We start from the raw sequence: 21,585 nt of genomic DNA, 5'->3' as shown, positions 1-21,585 counted from the left end.
ATTTTTATTTTTGTTGTTTATGCTTTTGGTTTAAAGTCTAAGAAACCATCACCAAGCCCAAGGTCCTGAAGATGCTTCCCTATGTTTTCTTCTAGGAATGTTATCATTTTGATTCTTACATGTAAGTCTTTGATCCATTTTGAGTTAATTTTTGCATAATGTGTGAAGTAAGTGTCCACTTTCAATCTTTTGCATATAGATATCCAATTTTCCTGGCATCATTTGTTGAAGACACTATTCCAGAGTGGACTAGACTCCCTTGTGAAAAACCAGTTGGTCACAGATGTGAGGATTGATTTCTGAGCTCTCCATTCAATTCCATTGGTCTGGGTGTCTGTCCTTGTGCCAGGGCCATACTGTTTTGACTATTATGGCTTCATCATAAGTTTTAAGATGGGGAAGTGTGAGTCCATCAACTTCAATCTTCTTTTTTTCAAGGTGGCTTTGGCTATTAGGGGCCCGTACCCTTCCAAATCAATTTGATGATTGGTTTTTCCATTTCTGAAAAAAAAAAAAACTGTGGAAATTTTATTGGGATTGTGTTGAATCTGTAAATTGCTTCAGGTGGAATTGTCATCTTAACAATATCTAGTCTTCCAATCCATGAACATGGACTGTCTTTTCATTCATTTAGGGTGTCTTTGATTTATTTTAGTAGTGTTTTGTAGTTTTCCATGTGTAAGTCCTTTACATCCTTGGTTAGATTTATTCCTAGATATTTAACTCTTTTAGTTGCTATTTATAAATGGAATTTTTACAATTGATTTCCTCTTCCAGATATTCATTACTAGGGTATAGAAACACTACTGATTTTGTTTGTGGATCACGTACCTGCCCTCTTTACTGAATTTGCTTATTAGCTCTAGTAGCTTTGTTGTAGATTTTTGGGACTTTCTATACACTGGATCACATCTTCTGTAAATAGTGAATGTTCTACTTCTTCTTTTCCAAATTGGATGCCTTTTATTTCTTTTTCTTGCCTAACTGCTCTGCTAGAAATTCCAGTGCAATGTTGGGTAATAGGTGACAGTGGGTGTCGCTGTCTTGTTCCTCATCTTAGAGGGAAAGCTTTCAGCCTTTCACCATGAATGATGTCAGCTGTGGGTCATTCATATATACCCGTTATCAGTTGGAGGAAGTTTCCTTCTATTCCTAGTTTTCTAAGTGTTTTTATCAAGAACAGGTCCTGGATTAGGTCAAAGACCTCTCCTGCATCAACTGAGATGACCATGTGTGTTTTTTTTTCCTTTCATCCTATTAATGTGGTATATTATATTAATTAATTTTATGTTGCTCCTCCCTTGCATACCTGGGATACAACTCACTTCATTATGGCGTATAATTCTTTTAATATGTCACTGGATCCAGCATATTAGTATTTTATTGAGGATTTTTGCTCTTTACTCATGAAGATATTGGTTTGTAATTTTCTTTTCCTATGCAATGTTTATCTGGCCTTAGTATTTGAGTGATGTTAGCCTATGAGTTAGGAAGTATTCCTTCCTCTTCAATTTTTTTTGAAGATTGTGAGCAGGATTGGTATTAATTCTTCTTGGAATGTTTGTTAAAATCCACCAGTGAGGTCATCTAGTCCTAAGCTTTTCTTTGTTGGGAGGTTTCTGATTACCTATTCAATCTCGCTCTCCATGATTGGCCTATTGAGATCTTTTTTATTTCTTGAGTCAGTGTAGGTAGTTTTAGTTTCTCGGAGTTTATTTATTTCACCTAGTTTACTTTGTTGGAGTACAGTTTCAGTTGTTCATAGTATCCTCTTATAATCTGTTCTATTTCTGTGGGTTATTGGTATTGTCCCCCCTTTCATTTCTTATTTTAGTTATTTGTGTGCTCTCTCTCTTTTTATAAGTCTAGCTAAGGTTTGCTAATTTTATTGATCTTTTCTAAGAATCTACTTTTGCTTTTGTTGATTCTCTCCACTGTTTTCCTGTTCTCTATTTTATTTTGTCTCCACTCTAATCTTTCTTCTTTCCGTCACTCTGCTTGCTTTGGTTTGGCTTGCTCTTCTTTTTCTAGATCCTCTAACTGTGAGGTTGGGTCTCCGATTTGAAATCTTTCCTCTTTTTTGGTGAAAGCATTTAAAGCTATACATTTTCATCTCAGCACTGCCTTTGCTGTACCCCATAAACTTTGGGATGTTATGTTTTAATTTTCATTCACCTCAAAATATTTCCTCATTTTCCTTGTTATTTCTTCTTTGACCTACTGGTTGTTTAAGAATTGCATTGTTTAATTTCCACATATTTTCCATTTTTCCCTGTTAACTGGTCTCTAGATTCATTCCATTCTGGTCAAAGAAGATACATTTGATACATTGTATGATTTTGATATTTTTGAACTTATTGTTACTTTTTTGTGACCTAAGCTATGGTCTATCCTGGAGAATAATTGTGCACACTTAAAGAGAATGTGTATTCCGCTATTGGTAGTGATGGATTCTAAATATATTATGTTAGGTCTAGTTGGCTTAGATCATCATTCAAGTCTGTATCCATATTGATCATCTGTCTAGGTGTTCCATCCATTACAGAAAGCAAGGTATTAAAGTTTCCTACTATTAATATAGTGCCATCTATTTCTCTCTTCAAATCCTTCAATACTTACTTCATATACTTTGGGGCCCTTTCATAAGGTGCATATATATTTATAATACTTTTTCTTCTTGTTGACTTGACCCCTTTATCAATGTATAGTGACCTACTGTGTCTCTTCTAACAGTTTTTACTTAATGTTTATTTTACCTTATCTTAGTATAGCTACCCCTGCCATCTTTTGATTACTAACTGCATGGTATAACTTTCCCATTCTTTCATATTTTACCTCCTTGTGTCTCTGAACTTTAGGTGAGCCTCTTAATACAGCATATAGTTGAGCTTTTTATCCATACTGCTGCTCTCTGACTTTTGAATGAAGAGTTTAGTCCATAACATTTAAAGTAACTACTGATAATGCAAGACTTTCTTTGTTATTTTGGCATACAGTCTTTATAAGTCTTATACCTTTTTTTGTCCCTCAATTCTGTTAATGCTCACTTCTACATAACACTTTGCTTTTGTTTTGCAGCTATCAGATCTCTCTCCATGTCCTTGGCATTCAATAATTTGACTACAATTTATCTGGGTGTGGTTGTCTTTGAGTTTATCCTGTTTGGGTTTTGGGGGATTCTTGAATGTGTATATTCAAGCTTTCATTAAATTTGTATAGTTTTTACCATTATTTATTTGAATATCCTTTTTTGCCCCTTTCTCCATTCTTTCTCCTTCTGGGATTCCCATAATGCATATATTCGTATGTTTAATGGTGTCCCACATGTCTCTTAGGCTCTGTTTACTTGTTATTTTTTTCTTTTTGCTCCTCAACTTGAATTATTTCAGATGTGTTGTCTTTGATTTCACTGATATTTTCCTTCTGCCAGCTCCAATCCGCTGTTAAAACTTTCCAGAATATTTTTCATTTTAGTTATTGTGGTCTTCAACTCCAGATTTTTTGTTTGGTTCCTTTCTAAAATTTCTATTTACTTAGATTCCCTATTGTGCATTCATTGTTTTCTGATAACTATTAGTTCTTTTTCTGTGTTTCCCTTTATCTCCTTGAGTATACTGAGGATCATTTTTTAAAAATATTTGCCCTGTATGTCCAAGGTGCGGTCTTCTTCATTGATGGTTTCTGGATTTTTATCTTGTTCTTTTGGATGGTCTATCATTTCTTATTTCTTTGTCTCATAATATTTTATTACACACTGTACATTTTAATATTTTAAACTATTAACTTCCAACCCAATAGACTGGCACTGACATACAGGCACCCCAGCATGCACATAAGGGTTACTCTGTGCATTCTGGAGCAAGGCCAGGTACCCACAATGGGCATATAGACTGGTTCCACATAACATAGGTGAGGGGGTGAAGGAGAGACTAGCAAGGGTGCCACGAGCTACTCCCACCATGTTTAAAGCTAAATTGCCTTGATTTGGCCCTTGCTCAGTTATTATAACTCTTTAACTGTTTTGAAGAAGACAGTTTTGCCAGTTTTTGCTAGTTGTTCAAAGATTCTGGACCTGGAGAATCTTACAGTTCCATCTTGCTTGACCATCATTCCTTTTTTTGACTTTTGCTGAATCAGCTAGAGCTGTTCTTTCTTCTGGGTTGACTAAGGTGATAGGATGTAAGTTTAAAGCCTATATTTTGCTTCCGTAACAAATATAACTGGCCCCCTTTATTCTTTTGTCTGTTCCACTGGATTTTAATCTTTAACCACAGAATTCAATGTCCCTGTCTAAACTTGAAAGTTGAAGAAACTATGGTATGTTATGAAATAAATTTTTATCATGTAAATTTTTAGTGTTATAAAATCTTAAATAAGAATCACTTAACACGAGGTTCAAAAGTCAGGATTGAATGAGAGATTGAGTCATCCATTAATTTTTATATTCATTAACTTTTATTTGCCTATTATGTGTTGGGATGCTAGATTTATTCAAATAAGCAGCTGTACTCATTGCGTATACAATTCTGTCTGGAGTAAAGCACATTTTTTCCCCTTAATAGTATCAGCTGAGAAATTTAAACTAAATACAAGACCTTTTAGTAAAAGTCTAATAGGGTGGAGATCTTGCCTAAGGTTGTATTCTCATAAGATGGTCCCCAGTTCTCTTGTGTCTGAATCACTGGGCTGCTTGCTAACAATGCAGATTCCTGGATTGATCTTCCCCAGATCTCCTTAATTAGAATCTCAGGGGCCCAGAAATCCACACGGATAACAACACTCTACACAATTCTGATGCACATTGAAATTTTATTCTTTATAGCAAAAAAAGACATGACTTCAATCATACTAATTCTCATAATGCTCAATGCCATAATTGTTAATGTCACAGCATTCTGTAAAATTTTTTAATACAATGATGACTTGAATTTAGATGAGCAATTTTTCTTATGTGGTATCCCAAACATTCATTTCATTTGTTCATATTCCATTCCCTCCCCTATGCCCTCCTGTATACAAAAGAAAAAAATATTTTTGGAGAATCATCACCTTTGGATTCTTGCAATAATTTGGAAAGAAGTGGGATTGATTGATTTTTTGGTGTTGTAACAGAGATTGCCAAGAGGCTCTTAAGATTTGGAGGAAGGGAGAGTATTGATGGACTGAGAGGGGAAAGACACATAGAAAATAACGCAGGATGGAGGGATATGTAGTTTTCTGTTAGAATGGGAATACCTATTAAAACAGTAAGAGGTAGAAAATCACACAAAATACAACATATTGGCTTGTGTGTTTTAAGGCAGAAATTTTTACTTTGGAATTATTTTAGTGATTTCCTAAGTACTTATTTCTTTTTTTCCTAACTTTTCCAAATTGAACTATTACTTCCACATTTTAGATAACAAATTACTCCTAAAAGGTCCCCTAAATAGGATCTATGCTTCAGTTCAAATTCCTCAAAATGATTAGCAATAGAATTAGTCTACTTTACTTCTCTTTAACTTACCTCCACATTCACTATAAATCTTGTAACAAGATTAAAAGAGCAGGAACACCAGAGAAAATGAAAATGATAAAATTTTGACTGATTTATGATGTGAGTACTTATCTATATGCAATTTTCTCCCACTACAAGAGGCTCAAAATTGTGAATTATTTTTCCACATACATTTTTCTCAAAATGTAGAATTATATGCCCTTCTGAACACTCAAGCAAGCAGTTTCTATGTGATATCAGGGATTACGTGATATAAAATAAACCCACACTTACGTTAGTCTTGGACTTAGTGCCTGTAGGGTCGCACAGATTGCCTATCAGAAAAGAGGGCTGACAAACTGTACCCCTTGAAATCTCTAAAATTGAGGTCGCTGAGGCAGAAGCTATGTCTTTGCCCACAGGCTTTTCACCAGCGAGAAAACAAATATAATAATATTTTTCCCTTCAAAAACAGATGCGAATCACTGCAATACACTACATTTCCACAACTGACTTATGGTAAGCCACATTATTCCCAACCACTCTAGTTGGAGAAGGGTTGAAGAATTTCTTTAAAATGTCCATGAATAAAGCAGTAATACCCTAATAAAGATTTTGTGAAATATGCTTGATCTGTTGAAGGAAATAAATTTCAAGGACTTTAAAATATTAACTATATGACAATTGTCAAAGCCAATTACAAATAACTCTTCTATTAAAGAAAATAGTCCCCAATTTTACTTAAATGTTGACGTACTCTTTTGTACTTAAATATAATTGGATTGCATCTACGTTTTTTTTTGGGGGGGGGGCATGGGCAGGCATCCGGATTCGAACCTGGGTCTCCAGCTCCACAGGTGAGAATTTCTGCCACTGTGCCACTGTTGCACCCCCCTGCAACTACTTGGGTTTTTTTTTGGGTGCATGGTCCAGGAATCGAACCCAGGTCTCCCACATAGATGGCGGGCATTCTAACCACTAAACTACCTGTGCACCCCCCTGCATCTACTTTTAATCCTATAAATTAGTGTTTTCACTAGCCCATGTGGGTTATCTTTGCCTAAATATAATTTTAAGCAGAAAATTTCCATAAACATTTATTGATGATGTTGGACCCAGTAGTTATGCTTTAACAAAAATGCTAGCGGACATTAAATTATTACATTGTCAAACGCAAATGTTGGAGTAAGTTTTTTTTTAACTTAGGCACGTGTCTCATTTACATGTAAAATGTATATTTACTTGGAGACAAGAAATTATCCACTTAATACTGTTCAGAATGAATAAGGACAAAGGAAAGGTGTAGAGTATTGTTTTCATAATCATGTTACTTCTGAACTTTTTACAACTTTACTTATGATTTAGTAAAACTCAAATTCTAGAAGATAGCTGATCCTACAGTTCCTATAGCATCAGGTTGCTAAGCAACAACCCTTTTTCTTTCAAAACAGGAAATCGCATTCAAGGGTGATAAAAGAAGATCTTCAGACAAATCACACCATGGCATTGTACCTTGCTAGGTCACTGCCAGCTCAGTCTTCTGCTTTTTCCAAAATAGTTTCATTTTTGCCTCTTTGCTATGAAAGCTGACAGTCCTCCGACCCTGATTTTTCACCAATCGTTTGTCAGATTTCCCTCCTGCCGTGTATAGTGCTCATGTGTGCCACGCACTGTTCCAGATTTGCTTCATTTAGTTCTCACAGCCATCCCAGGAGGTGGAGGCTGGAATGGGGTGCACTACTCTACAAAGAAACGGAGGCACCAAGAGGCAAAGTCACTTGCTGTGGCCACTCAGAACTAGGCAGGTTGGTTCTCTACTACATATGCCTCAGTGGTGGGCACACTGAATCAGGGAAACTTCTCATGCAGGCTTCTCATAGTGTGGTCCACACCTCAGTTACCCAGGTAGGTGTTAAGACACAGGTTCCTGGGCTGGACCTTACCACCATCAGATCATGACTTCTGGGCAGCAGAAGAATCTGCATGTTAAACAAGCTCCCCAAGAGATTCTTCACTGCGCACTGCCCAAGACTGCCTCTGGTCTGCTCCTTATCACCAGCTTGTGACTTCTAATTCCTTGCTCATACAAAAAATCACAGATTTGGGGATTTGGGAGACTTAAAAATCTTTCAAGGAGAGAGGAAAGGGGGAAGTGATGAGAAACTGAGGTCTGGGGAGGTTGGAGCACGCCAAAAGCCTCCCCGAGTACAGCCAGGGTTTGGACTCAAACCTGATCATCAGTCTTTTCCCTACACCACTACAATTTCAGGGATGTGCACAGGAGACCAAAAGAATGGGACTCTAATGGTGTAATTGCAGGGAGCAGGGAAAAGAGTCTGGGGAGAGGGAAGGAAGAGAAGGAGAGCCTTGGCAGAACCCCAGGCATAACCACAAGGTTGGTTCTGGCTGGGAGCTTCCTCCTACCCTCTAGACACATGGCCTTATGATCACCCAGCGGAAACCCAAATTAGATGCTGCTGGGAAATCCTACCTCTCCGGAGTGACAAGGAAGCCTGAGTACTTTGTTAGTTAGAAAGAGGTCCCCAGTGCTCCTGACATCTCTGAAGCTGGTCCGATCTGATCATTCCTTCCCCCACATCTGGGCTGCCCCTCATCTCTGGGTTGTCAGCAAAGTACCAGATAAACACTCCAGTCTGGTGACCAGAAGCCTGGCCTCTATAGTGGAATACAGCCTCTCAGACTCCCCTGTGAGGGAAATTAGGAAAGGCTCAGGCCCTGCCGTCCTTAAGGTCCATATCAGGACCAAAACCTTCTTGCCTATGGTCTGGGGAGAACTGACTCCATGCCCGCTGCCACCTGATCTCAAGGCCATACACTGGCTCAGGTTCTGGCCAAAGTCCACCATCTCCCTGATGACAACAATGAATTCAGTGATGGGCATATAACCTCCCTGCCCCAACCATAATCTTCCCCAAAATTGTGCTAATGGAGGCTGGGAGAATGGCTCCCTCTTCCTTAGCCATCTTTTTTTAAACACTGTTTTAGTGAAACCTTCCTCCTTCATCTTGAGTGGTACCTCTTAAAGCCAGTTTGTTGGCTGGTTGGTGCCGCTGACCAGCCACGCCGGGAAAGCCTGCCCGAGAAGGGAGCCAGCAGAGGAACACTTTAATGTGGGATCAGGCAGCACCCTAAGATGCCTACGCCAATAAATCCACCCTCCCTCCCACCGTTAAACTAATTTAAGTTAGGATTCTATCACTTCCAACCCAGAGTCCTGGCTATCTTCATTTTATGCATGTATCGGCATGTTAAACACATCCCAGGAATTTAACTGATAATTTGTTACAAAATAATTTATAGATTTTAATGAGAAAATTTATTTCTGAGATAATCATCTAACAAGTCATGAGTTAAATTATACGTACATTTCTCTTTCATCATTTTTGTTTTGTTGGGGTTTATTTGGGTGCAGGGTCCAGGAATCAAACCTGGGTCTCCCAGATGGAAGGCAAGCATTCTACACTGAGCTACCCGTGCACCCTATATAGATATTTTTTCTTTTTGCATGGGCAGGCACCGGAAATCGAACCTGGGTCTCTGGCATGGCAGGCGAGAACTCTGCCTGCTGAGCCACCGTGGCCCACCCTATAGTTTTAAATAATGAAAAAAATTAGTTTGACTAATGCTTTGTACAAGATATCTCTTATTAAGATAATCACTGAGTTCAAGTAGTAATAGTGAGCGTACATACCTTTCGGAAGTCCCGTATCTTGAATGGGATATTTGTCTGACTGTAGAAACCAACAAAAGAGGAGAGTTATTTTTAGATGGCCATCATCAATAAGAAGATCACAATGAAAAGAATGCTTTGGTTTGGGAAAGTCATGATTTCTCTTTTAAACCTTGGAAGTGTGCAGCCTTGGGCTTATCCATAGATCTGACCCTTCAAGTTTTCCTATTCATAGTTTATAGGAATGAAACCAAGGTTGACAAGAAGTTAATGTGAGGACATGAAATAAAATAAACCATCCTAACTTCCACTAAACCACACTTCTTTTCTTCAGAGTGCTGGTCTCCTGATCTATTTCCTGCAGTTTAAAATTGAGGAGCATTTGTTCACAAAAGTTATAGGAACAGATGCATTTCTTCTCACCATTTCTGTGTGTGAGTCGTGCAGGTCAATACACCTGTACTCTGGGCAGCACTCATCATCACAGAGGTCTGTCCTGGGGGGAAGAGATGATATTCTAAAGGTAACTATCCTATCGGTTGTACAAAGATCTAAAAATCAGTCCCTAATAAACAGCACTAATTAAGGGTCGTACTGTTATAGGGAATTCAAAATAGCAAATGCTCTTATAATCAATCACACAGATTTTTATTTATTTCTATCTAAATGCAAATGTCTGATATTCTGAAAACTTTAACTTCAGATTAAATATTGTAGCCATTCTCTGAAAACTTACATGAGAAGAGTAAGATTGTGTTTGATTTCCCTATTTTATCCCCTCGCCTCCCCTCCATCTGGGCCTCTGGACTTACTGTCCTTTTGCTTGTCTAAACAGAGGTATACTTTCCAAATTTCCTGTGATTCTCCCCTGTATCTTCCTTTGACAGAGGAGAAAAAGAAACAAGTGTAAAACCAAAGGTTTTTGTTGTTGTGTTGTTTTTTGCCTGGGCAGGCACTGGGAATCAAACCGGGTCTTCGGCATGGCAGGCAAGAACTCTGCAAAACCAAGGGTTTTGATTTAAAGCCCTTTCCTTGGAGTTTCTTTGGAGCTGGGCAATAAATTTTCAGAACTTCTAAAAATCTACAACCCTTACTTCACCGTCCGCCATAATCAATCAATTAATCATAGAAAACTTAGAAGTCAATTAGAATTTTTTCCGAGACCAAGTTAGTCCTTCTTGCCACTCTAATCCCACAGCGTGGCAAACACACCTGTACCATAACACATCAGTCTGTTTTAAAAGTGTCTGTTTCTTCAGGTAGACAGAGAAGGGACTATGATATTTGCATCCCCAAATTTTGACATAGCATTAATTAAACATCCACCAACAGTCTGCATGAATGCAAGTGCAGGTTTCCTGGAGAAACCGACAATTGAGCTAGGCCTAGAAGGATGGCCAGGACTTGGGTGAAGGAGAGCAGCTGCAGACGGTGGACACAGCATAAACAAGGGCCAAGTGCTTGGAAGAATGGCATGTAGAGAAAACTGGCTAGCCCAAAGCAGGTAAGTGTATCAGTGGTGGACAGAGGAAAACAAGACTTGATCTGAAATGGTGAAGTCAGTTTATATAGAAGACATAGGAAGTTAGATGACGTGCCATCCTAGGCGCTGAGAAATTGGGCTCAGCACAAACATCTATTGTCTCCTGCCTTGTGCTCGGTATATCGGAAGATGGTCAACATGGCACTGAAGGAAGTCAGACAAGCAAACAAAATTATATTGCAATCTGATAAAAATGGGGATTGGGCTATGTGCTAGTTTAAAAGTGTTGTGTACCCCAGAAAAGACATATCTTTTAATCCTGATTCAATATTGTAGGATAGAAACCCTTTTGATTAGATCATCTCCATGGAAATATGACACTCCCAGTTGTGGGTGAGACCTTTTGATTAGATTATCTCCAGCAAAGTGTGGTGTGCCTAATTGTGGGTTTGGCCTTTTAGCTAGGTGGAGAAGTGACTCTGTCCATTCAGCGTGGGTGTTGATTTAGTTTTCTGGAGCCCTGTAAAAGAAGAAAGGTTTTGAAGAAACTTCAGTTGCAGACATTCGGAGAGCAGTTGCTTCAGAGCTGACAGAGATATGGACGTTGGGAGATGCTTGGAGTGCTGACAGATAGAACAGACGTCCAGACACGGGTAGAGAGCACAGCAGATGTCACCATGTGTCTTCCCATGAGATGCTAAGCAAGCCAGAACCTGGAGAGAGCCAAGGGAAGCCAAGAGATGAAAGTCAGCCCCAGAGAAGCAAAGTGAGGAACCCCCCCAGGAACAGAGGCTGAAAGCAATAGAGCCCAGGAGCAAGGGTCCAGCAGATGCCAGCCACATGACTACCCAGCTGACAGAGGTGTTCTGGACAGCATCGGCCTTTCTTGAGTGGAGTTAACCTCTTGTTGATCCCTTAATTTAGATATTTTCTCGGTCTTAGAGCTGTAAAGTTGTAAGGTAATAAATTCCCTTAATAAAAGCCAACCCATTTCTGGTATATTACTTCCAGCAGTTTTAGCAAACCAAAACAGGCTATGAAGAAGGAAGCATGGCAAAGGACAGGGCAAAGAAGGCTTCACAGATTATAGAATACTTGAACTGAGATGAGAGAATGCATAAGAGTTCCTTAGTGAAGAGATGGGAAATTGTCCTTACCAGAAAATAGCATTAAAGGTATCCTAGGAATGTGAAAGGGTCGGGAGTACCATCAAATAGCTACCCATTACTGGCTCATAGGCAAGCAGAGGTGAGTGGTAGATGCTGAGATAAGGTCATGGAAGACCTCCACTGCTGTGTCAGAGAATCTATATTCCATCCTGTATGCAATGGGAAGCTTTGGAAAGAGCAGAGTGATCAAAGTGCATGGAGGAGCAATTCAAGTAGCAACCACCCAAGGAGAGAAGTAAAAAGAATGCCTCTGAGACAGGGAGACCCTGGTGTCAGGGAGAGTAAGTAGGAGAACGCTGCCATCGCAGGGAGCAGCAGTGGGAATGGAAAGGATTGGGAGAATTGGATAACGCTTTCTAGAAACAATGGTTTTAGTTAAAGATTACACTTGAAGGACCAATAAACACGATCCCAGGGTCATTCCTCATTCGATGTTCATGAGAGTTAAGATAGAGGATATTTTCATAGCAGCTTCCACTGTGTGAAAAAGCTTAATTCCCTGTGCTGTCCATGGTCCTCAGACCATGCAGCTTATTTAAAAGGCAAAAAGCCAAACACCTCATGTCTCTAAGGCACCGAGCAGCCTCATGAGTCACCAAACATTCAAAGACACTTAGTTTACTTCCACTGTTAATTATATTTTATATCATTCTGACTAAATTAGAAACCCATGGTTTTCAAATCTCAGTTAATCAGAATTTTTCATGACTCAGTGATCCTATCCTCCAAAACATTTTGAGTGAGAGGAATCTGTCTTATGCAATATACATAGTAATAAATTTAATGCTGTCAAGGTATTTATTTGATCTATAAGCAAGAAGTGGTACCTCATAGCAGAACAGGGCTCTGGGCTGGATCATTTTATATACATTAGTTAACTTCCATTTCCTCATCTGTAAAATGGGGATTAAAATATCTGCCTTCAAACCTAGTAGGATGCTAAAAAACAGAGCCAAAAAAAAAAAGGAAAATAACCAGTGTTGTCAAGGATGTGGAAAATTAGAACCCTCATACACTGCTAGTGGGAATGTAAAATAGTGCAGCTACTGGGGAAAAGAATTTGACAGTTCTTCAAAAAGTTAAATGCAGAATTATCATATACCTGGCAATCCCCAATCAGAGACTTGTATGCCAATATTCATAGCAGCATTATTCACAATAGCCAAAAGGTAGAAACAGCCCAAGTTGTTGCCCATCAACAGATGACAGAATAAATGAAAGGTGGCATATAGAGAGAGTGGAATACTATTGGGCCATAAAAAGGAAAGAAGTTCTGATACGTGCTACAACATGGATGAACCTTGAAAATACTACAGTAAATGAAATAAGTCAGGCACAAAAGGACAATCTGAAATATCTACAGTGGGTAAATCCATAGAAACAGAAAGTAGATTAGAGGTTACCAGAGTTGAGGGGAGGGGGATTGGGAAGTTATTGCCTGATGGTTACAGAGCTTGTGTTTGGAGTAATGAAAAATTTTAGAAACAGATAGTGGTGATGGTAGTACAACATCGTGAACAAACTGCCACTAAATTGCACACTTAAAAATGATTAAAATGGCAAATTTTATTTTATATATATACATATTTTATACAATTACAAAAAGGGAGGAAATAATTGTCTCATCATCTCACAGGATGACTTGGAGGATGAAAACAAAAAGTATGTGAAAACTTTGGCAAGCTTTAAAGCAGTAGACAAGCTACAGAGTGTTTAAGGGAGGGTGGATGGGTGGGGCACAGCAGCCAGCTGCCTGGGTTCTAATCCAGCCTGGCTGCGTTCAGGCAGGGCAACTTACTTTACCCCCTGTGCCTCAGTTCTTCATCTCTAAAATGGGCAGTAAAATGGAATACTGCAAAGAGTAAACAAGAGGCAAAACAAATAGGGCATGTTCATCTGGTGTATAGCTAGCACTCAGTAATCATAAGACAGTCCTATTTTTTTCTTCACTTTAACATTAGCTATCTTGATTTTCTCAGAAGAGATCATTAAAAATAAATAGGAAAAAAATAAAAAATGAAATAAAATAAATAAATAAATAAATAGGTAATATTAGAAGTTGACAAAGACCTCACATAATCTAGGAAGATCGCTTCTGGTATATGCAAAACAAGTACAGAATTTACTACTATGTTCAGCCTGGGGAAATCCAAAGTTTCTGTTACATAGACTACTATGATAAAGAAGTTATTCTTTAGAAAATCTTATTTCAGTGTTTCAGATCTCATATAAATACTGAGTAATAAAGATGGAAATCAATAAAGTAAAAAGAAAAACCAAGTTGTCACCAAGCATGCAACAGTTGCAACCTACCATGTTAAAGGATAAAGTACTAGGGTCTGTATCTTCCACTGGCTCCTTTGCCATATGATCTGGAAAAAAAAAAAAAGAAATGGAGAGTATTTCCTTTAATTTTAAAGCAGAAATGTGTCCTTTGGCAGATGTCTTCATATAGATGCAAGTTACTTTACTCAGGTTGGAGAAAAACTTACTTTTACTTACTAGGGGAGTCAAAATAAGGAGGAAGAGTTTCAGATTGCATTAAAAAACATTTTGGAACAGGTTACTTTAAAAATGTCTATTTACAGAGTTAGAAATATGCCAGATCAAAGGAAGGGATGTTTGGTGCAAAATTTATATTTTGGGTGGTGAATTATCTAAGTTAACTTGTATGGTCAGTTATTTGAACACCATAATTACATGGAATCTTGAATAAGGTGTGGCATCTTGTTGGTTTGTACAAGTTAGTGTGAGGCTCTGATATATCCCAGAGTAATCTGGGCAGAGAATAAAAAAGCATTTGCAAAGACTTGGGAAAAAGGAGGAAATATTAAACTTTCCCATTTGGGAATTTCCTGATGTCCTCACAAGCAGTGGGAAGAAAATTCAATAGGCTGAGCCCTAGATCTTGGAATTTGCCCCTGTGAAACTTATTCCTGCAAAGGAGAAGCTAAGCCTATTTGTAATTACGCCTAAGTGTCACCCCCAAAGACCTTCTTTTGTTGCTCAGATGTGGCCTCGCTCTCTAAGCCAACTCGGCAAGTGAACTCACTGCCTTCCCTGCTACATGGGACATGACTCCCAGGAGTGTAAATCTCCCTGGCAACGTGGGACATGACTCCCAGGGATGAGTCGGGACTGGGCATCATGGGATTGAGAAAGCCTTCTTGACCAAAAGGAGGAAGAGAGAAATGAGACAAAGTTTGAGTGGCTGAGAGATTTCAAATAGAGTCAAGAGGTTATACTGGAGGTTATTCTTATGCATTATATAGATATTCTTTTTTAGTTTATGGTGTATTGGACTGGCTAGAGGAAAGTCCCTGAAACTGAACTGTGTTCCAGTAGCCTTGATTCTTGCAGATGATTGTAGAACTGTAGAGTTTTTACAATGTGATCATGTGATTGTGAAAAATCTTGTGTCTCATGCTCCCTCTATCCAGGGAATGGACAGATGAGTAAAAAAATAAGGACAATAATAAATAAATAATGGGGGGGACAAGAGGTAAAAAACAGTTGGATAGATTACAATATTAGTAGTCAATGAGAGGGAGGGATAAGGGGCATGAGATATATATAGGTTTTTGCTTTTGTGATGCAAATGTTCTAAAAATGATCATGATGATAAACATACAACTATATGATGATATTGGAGCCACTGATTGTATATTTTGGATGGACTGTAGGGTACATGAAGAGTCTCAATAAAAATATTTAAAAAACAACCACAAATTATGCAGACATACTGGATGTGACATAAGGTTGGACTGGCATGATTTAATTTGGATTCTGTTGCATTTCTTATTTTACACTCTTCAGCAAGTTGTTTTCATCTTTCTAAAATATTAACTTCTGAATGTGGGTCATAGGAATTAATAAAATAAAAATCCCTTTCGGTGACTTTAAAGCATATTACAAATCTACAGTAATCAAAACAGAATTATACAGATATATATAAAGATAGATATCTTGACCACTGAAATCTAACTGAGGGTTCAGAAACAGATGCACACATCTATAGCCAACTGATATTTGACAGGGCTGCCAAGTCCACTCAACTGGGAAGGAATAGTCTCTTCAGCAAATGATGTTAGGAGAACTGGATATCCATATGCAAAATAACAAAGGAGGACCCCTATCTCACATCATATACAAAAATTAACTCAAAATGGATCAAAGACATAAATATAAGAACTAGGGCCAGAAAACTCCTAGAAGAACATGTAGGTAAGCATCTTCAGCATCTGGGGGCAGAAGATGGTTTCACAGACTTTATACCCAAAGCACAAGTAACAAAAAAAAAAAAATAGATAAATGAGACCGCCTCAAAATTAAAAAAAAAAAACACTTTTGTGCATCAAAGGACTTTGTTAAGAAAGTGAAGACAACAGGAGAAAATATTTGGAAACCACATATCTGATAAAAGTTTAATATCCAGAATATATAAAGAAATCCTACAACGCAACAATAAAAAGACAACCTAATTTTTAAAAAATGGTCAAAAGGCTTGACTAGACATTTTTCCAAAGAAGAAATACAAATGGCTAAAAAGCACGTAAAAAGATGCTCAACATCACTAGCTATTAGGGAAACGCAAATCAAAACCACAGTGAGATATCATTTCACACCTACTAGAATGGGCACTATTTAAAAAAAAGAACAGAAAACTATAAGTGTTGAAAAGGATGTGTAGCAATAGGAACACTCCTCCATTGCCGGTGGGAATGTCAAATGGTGTAGCTGCTGTGGAAAACAGTCTGGTAGTTTCTCAGGAAGCTAAGTATAGAACTGCCATATGATCTGGCAGTCCCACTACCAGGTATATCCCAGAAGAACTTAAAACAGGGACTTGAACAAACATGTCACACCATTATTCATAGCCAAAAGATGGAAGCAACCCAACTGTTCATCAACCAATGAATGGATAAACAATCTCTAGTACATACATACGATGGAATAATAATCAGCTGTAAAAGGGAATGAAGTCCTGATTCATCATATGAATGAATCTTGAGGACATTCCATTGAGTGAAATAAGTCAGTCAGAAAAGGACAAATACTATATGATTTCACTGCTACGAACTAATTATAATAAGCAAGCTCACAGAGTTAGAATCTAGACTATAGGTTACCAGGCAAGAGATTGGTGTTAGAGAATGAGAAGCTGATGCTTAACTTGTAAAGAATTTCTATTTAGGGTTTGGAAATGGATGGTGGTAATGGAGGCACATTATTGTAAGGTAACCAACAACACTGAACTATACAGGTAAATGTGGTTAAAAGAGGAAACTGTAGGGTGTTTATTACTAAAATAAAAATCGAAAGTAAAAACACTAGACAGCATAGTGAATCCTATTGTAGATGATGGACTATAACTAACAGGACAAGCATAAGACTGTTCTTTCATGGGTTGACAAATATATGCAAGGTGGTAAAACTAGAGTGGTATATAGGAAAAAATATACCCAATATAAATAATGGATGATAGAACAGTTTTAATAATCTTTCATCAATTATAACAAAGGTAACTACTGTTAAAAAATAATACGATTATTCAAAAATACATTTTGGTATTTTTATCAAGAAAAGCAACTTTGCTTTCTCAATATTTTGCTTCTTATGCTTTGCTATTTGTTGCATTTAATGTATTAAATGAGGAAAGGTAGAAAGAGGTACAGAACTTGGTCATTCACCACTAGAAACTTGTACCAACCAGAAACTAGGTACAAATTAGAAAAAGGCTCCTTTTCTCTGTCACCTGCCAGAAATCAGTTTTAATAAATGACCAGATCTATCCCAACTACTGTTTAAGTGGGATTCTCTAGATTTCTGCAGTGCACATCCTGCACAACACTACCTGGCAGCCTTGGGCCAGGCCACATTCAACATTCATTTTTTTCATAAGTCCTCATTAAGTTCATACTGTGGATCAGGCACCAGGGACTGGGACCGCCTTTGGCCATGCAGAGAAACATGGCAGGACAATTTACCAAGATAATAATTTGCGTGTTCTCCCTATATTTTCCCTTCCGAAAATGTATCTGGGCTTTCCATAGTTTGGCCATCGTAAGTAGAAGCTGCATGAAGGTAACATCTCCTTATGGGTTTATGACAGCCTACAGTGACCGAAGAGATTACACTAGGTGGAGAGAAGAAGGGCGAATGGAGAAAGCTTTGGCCAGCATCCTCCTACAGAGTGGAGGAAGATGCCTGCAGCATTAGCGAATGGAGACACGGCCCTTGTCTTTAACAGAGTCCAGTGGTGACAAGACCACCTTGGGGAATGCTGGAGGAAGCTAACCCCTGGATATTAGGGTTCCCAGACCCAGCAGACATACCCCCCTGCCTTAGTCTGGCACAGAAACAGGACTTCAAGGACTTCTCAGGGAGCTTTTCACGCTTGGCCAATGAGAACACCAAGGCTTACCCTGATGGACTTAAAATTAAAGGTCCCTACCCAGTTTTCCAAGTACCACCTAAGCCTCAGTTTCTCGTGTGATCCTAAGGAGGGAGACTGGGCTCCAGTTCTGACAGAAATGTAATTTCCTGACAGCCCAGAAGAATATCGACTCAGACTGGATTTAAATTGATGTAAAGAAAAGAAAACAAATCGTGATGCTAACTCCACCTTGAGTTTGCAGGAGAGGTTTCATATTTGCTGCCGAAGTCATGGGCAATTCTGGGACAGCGTATTTGGTGCTGAGACAGAGAAAGGGCAGGATGATGTGGGCATGTGGGAAGAGCACAGACCCAGGCTGTGGAGGACGGTGGGGAGAGAGGAGGATGGTTAGAGAAGTGGAGAGCAGCCTGCAAGGGAATTCATATATGAATCAGGTAGGATGTTCAAAATTAGTCAGGCAAAGGAGCTGGGTAGGGAAGAGCTTTTGAGGCAAAGGGGACAGCACAGGCAAAGGCCTGGAAATGAGAGAGACCCTGACTTCAAATAGGTCCTTACAGCCAGAACTCACCTGCATTCAATTTCCTAGGTTTCCTTCCCATGTTCTTATATTCTGGTTCTGGGGTGAGGAGGAGACAGTAGAAGCTACCACTAAGTTGTCCCAATTTCCTTCTTCTCTTCTCTTATCAAAGCCTAATCTCAGATATTTCATTTATACTAAAGTATTCCTGGATGACAATATTTTAAAATGTACCCCCACCCCCACCCCCAGGATTCTGGTATTTAATAGGTGTCAACACAATGGAATTCAAGGTAAATAGACTGGAGAGGATTTAAAGTGCTAGGAGTGGGGACGAGAGGGAAGGGGGACATTTTAGAAGATGCTGGCAGTATCCTGTGCAGATAACTGCCCACTGGGCTTATGACAAGCTAGTCCTGTTTCCTAGAGAAAAACTAGCATGAGAGGAAGGGAAAACCAAAGAGACATAAAAGAGGAGGAAAATGGAGGAGTTAGCTGAGAAAAGCAGAATTACACCAAAAGCTGCAGTGAGGATGCAAATGGGACAACTGCATGGAGGAGTAATTGTGGCTGGGGCGGAGGAGCCTGAGTCCCCGCTGAGAGCATGTGGCATGAACCTTGAGTGAGTCACATAAGTCTTCTAAGCCTCAGGCTCTCCTCTGTAAAATGATGGGGGCCAGGGTCTCTGCTTTCCACACTCAGCTGGCCATTGTAATTCCACTGCAGGCCAGGTTTGGGAGCCAGAGAGCTAGATGACTCTGAGTGCCCCTCTGAATCTGACATAGTCCTGTGATAGAACTGGACATGGCTCAGAGGGTGTGCTGGTTTGAAAGGATTTATGTACCCCAGAAAAGCCATATTTTAATCCTAATCAATCTTTATAGAGGCAACAGTTTCTTCTAATCTCTATTCAGAACTATAGGTTGGAAACTTGATTAGCTGATCTCCATGGGAATGTGACTCAATCAATTGTGGGTATTAAATTTGATTAGATGGAGATGTGTCTCCACCCATTCTACACAGGCCTTGATTAGCTTACTGGAATCCTATAAAAGAAGAAGTATTTTGGAGAAAGCTTCAAAACACCGCAGAACCATGAAGAAGAGTCCACCAGCCAGTGACTTTTGGAGATGAAGAAGGAAAATGCCTCCTAGGCACCTTCATGAAAAAAAAGAGGCCTGGAGAGGAAGCCAGCAGATGCTGCCATGTTCACCACATGCCCTTCCAGCTGAGAGAGAAACGCTGAACATCATCGGCCTTCTTGAATCAAGTTATCTTTCCCTGGATGCTTTAGGTTGGACATTTCTATAGACTTGTTTTGCTTGGGACATTTTCTCGACTTAGAACTGTAAACTAGCAACTTAGTAAATTCTGCTTTTAAAAAGCTGTTCCATTTCTGATACATTGCATTCTGGCAGCTAATAAACTAGAACAGAGGGCTACGAGGCTAACCGGAAGATACAGAAGGAAAGGGTTTGGAGGTTCAGCATCCTTTGCTTTGGTCTGAAATCTCTGCAAATTAATGGAATTTAGAAGGTATAGATACGTAGAATTTAGTTTTTTTGTTTGTTTTCTGAAGTGTGATGGTGAAGAGAGCTGGTTTGAAAGGATGTATGGACCCTAGAAAAGCCATGTTTTAATAAAAATCCCATTTCATAAATAATCCCTATTCAATATTGCATGTTTGAAACTGTAATCGGATCATCTCCCTGGAGATGTGGTTTAATCAAGAGTGGTTGTTAAGCTGGATTAGGTGACAACATGTCTCCACTCATTTGGGTGGGTCTTGATAAGTTTCTAGAGTTCTATAAAAGAGGAAACATTTTGGAGAATGAAGAGATTTGGAGAGATCAGAGAATGCTGCAGCATCATGAAGCTGAGAGACCATAAGCAAGCAACCTTTGGAGATGAAGAAGGAAAACGCCTCCCAGGGAGCTTCATGAAACCAGAAGCCAGGAAAGAAAGCTAGCAGATGACGCCATGTTAGCCATGTGCCCTTCCAGGTGAGAGAGAAACCCTGTGTTCACCATGTGCCTTCTCACTTGAGAAAAACCCTGAACTTCATCGGCCTTCCTGAACCAAGGTATCTTTCCCTGGATGGATGGCTTTGATTGGACATTTCTATAGACTTGTTTAAATTGGGAACATTTTCTCAGCCTTAGAACTGTAAACTAGCAACTTATTAAATTTCCCTTTTTAAAAGCCATTCTGTTTGTTTCTGGTATATTGCATTCCGGCAGCTAGCAAACTAGAACAGCAGGGAATCAGGAAAGGCAGGGTTTTAAAACTAGTATTAGAGAAGCTTTCAGGTCTTATTATTTTTATTCTAGTGGTGCTGACTATATCAGCCTTTGACCAAATATGTCAGACGGTGGATTAAGTTCTTACTTATGCTTCATACCAAACCAGACCCATTGTGCATGCCTCCCACAATGTATCTGATCCCAAGCCTTCTCCGTGATAGTGGTTCTGGTTTGTACAGAACTACTTTTGCTCTCATAGGCCCGGATTATTGTGTACCAAAGAAGTGATCTGGAGAAGGGCTGATCCCAGTGGAGACTGGCCTAGAAGTAGGAGTTCTCCTGAAGTATTTCTTGGAGATGCATGTTTACAATGCTATTAGGGTAAAATCAAATACAGTAGTTTATTTAAAAGCTCTAAAATGTCTATTTTTACAGGCTGTAAGTAACAGCAGGTGGGACCCCCTGGCAAGGCTCTGGCATCAGATGGGACATGGGGCACAGAGCTTATGGAACCTGGTTTCCCTACTTAGGGCACAGGGGCAGAAACAGAAAGAGAAGCCACGCAAATGCTGAGGTGAGCAGAAAGTAGCTCCTGCCAGTGCCCAGCAG

At 39.1% G+C, this 21,585-nt stretch overlaps 1 protein-coding gene across 1 annotated transcript in view; it reads right to left on the bottom strand.

Moving 5' to 3' along the window:
* The window catches only part of EDARADD (EDAR associated via death domain), a 64,484-nt gene that overhangs the window by 35,465 nt on the left and 7,434 nt on the right, over positions 1–21,585 (bottom strand). The window contains exons 2-3 of the mRNA XM_077167807.1: positions 14,133–14,191; positions 9,189–9,228 (exon numbers count right to left, since the gene is read on the bottom strand). Of these exons, the coding sequence (XP_077023922.1) occupies positions 9,189–9,228; positions 14,133–14,191 (99 nt within the window). The remainder of the gene's footprint in view (positions 1–9,188; positions 9,229–14,132; positions 14,192–21,585) is intronic.

This window comes from Tamandua tetradactyla, chromosome 7 (genome assembly GCF_023851605.1).
Source record: "Tamandua tetradactyla isolate mTamTet1 chromosome 7, mTamTet1.pri, whole genome shotgun sequence".
In the NCBI taxonomy this organism is placed as follows: Eukaryota; Metazoa; Chordata; class Mammalia; order Pilosa; family Myrmecophagidae; genus Tamandua; species Tamandua tetradactyla.
This window is presented reverse-complemented; position numbering and strand designations above follow the sequence as displayed.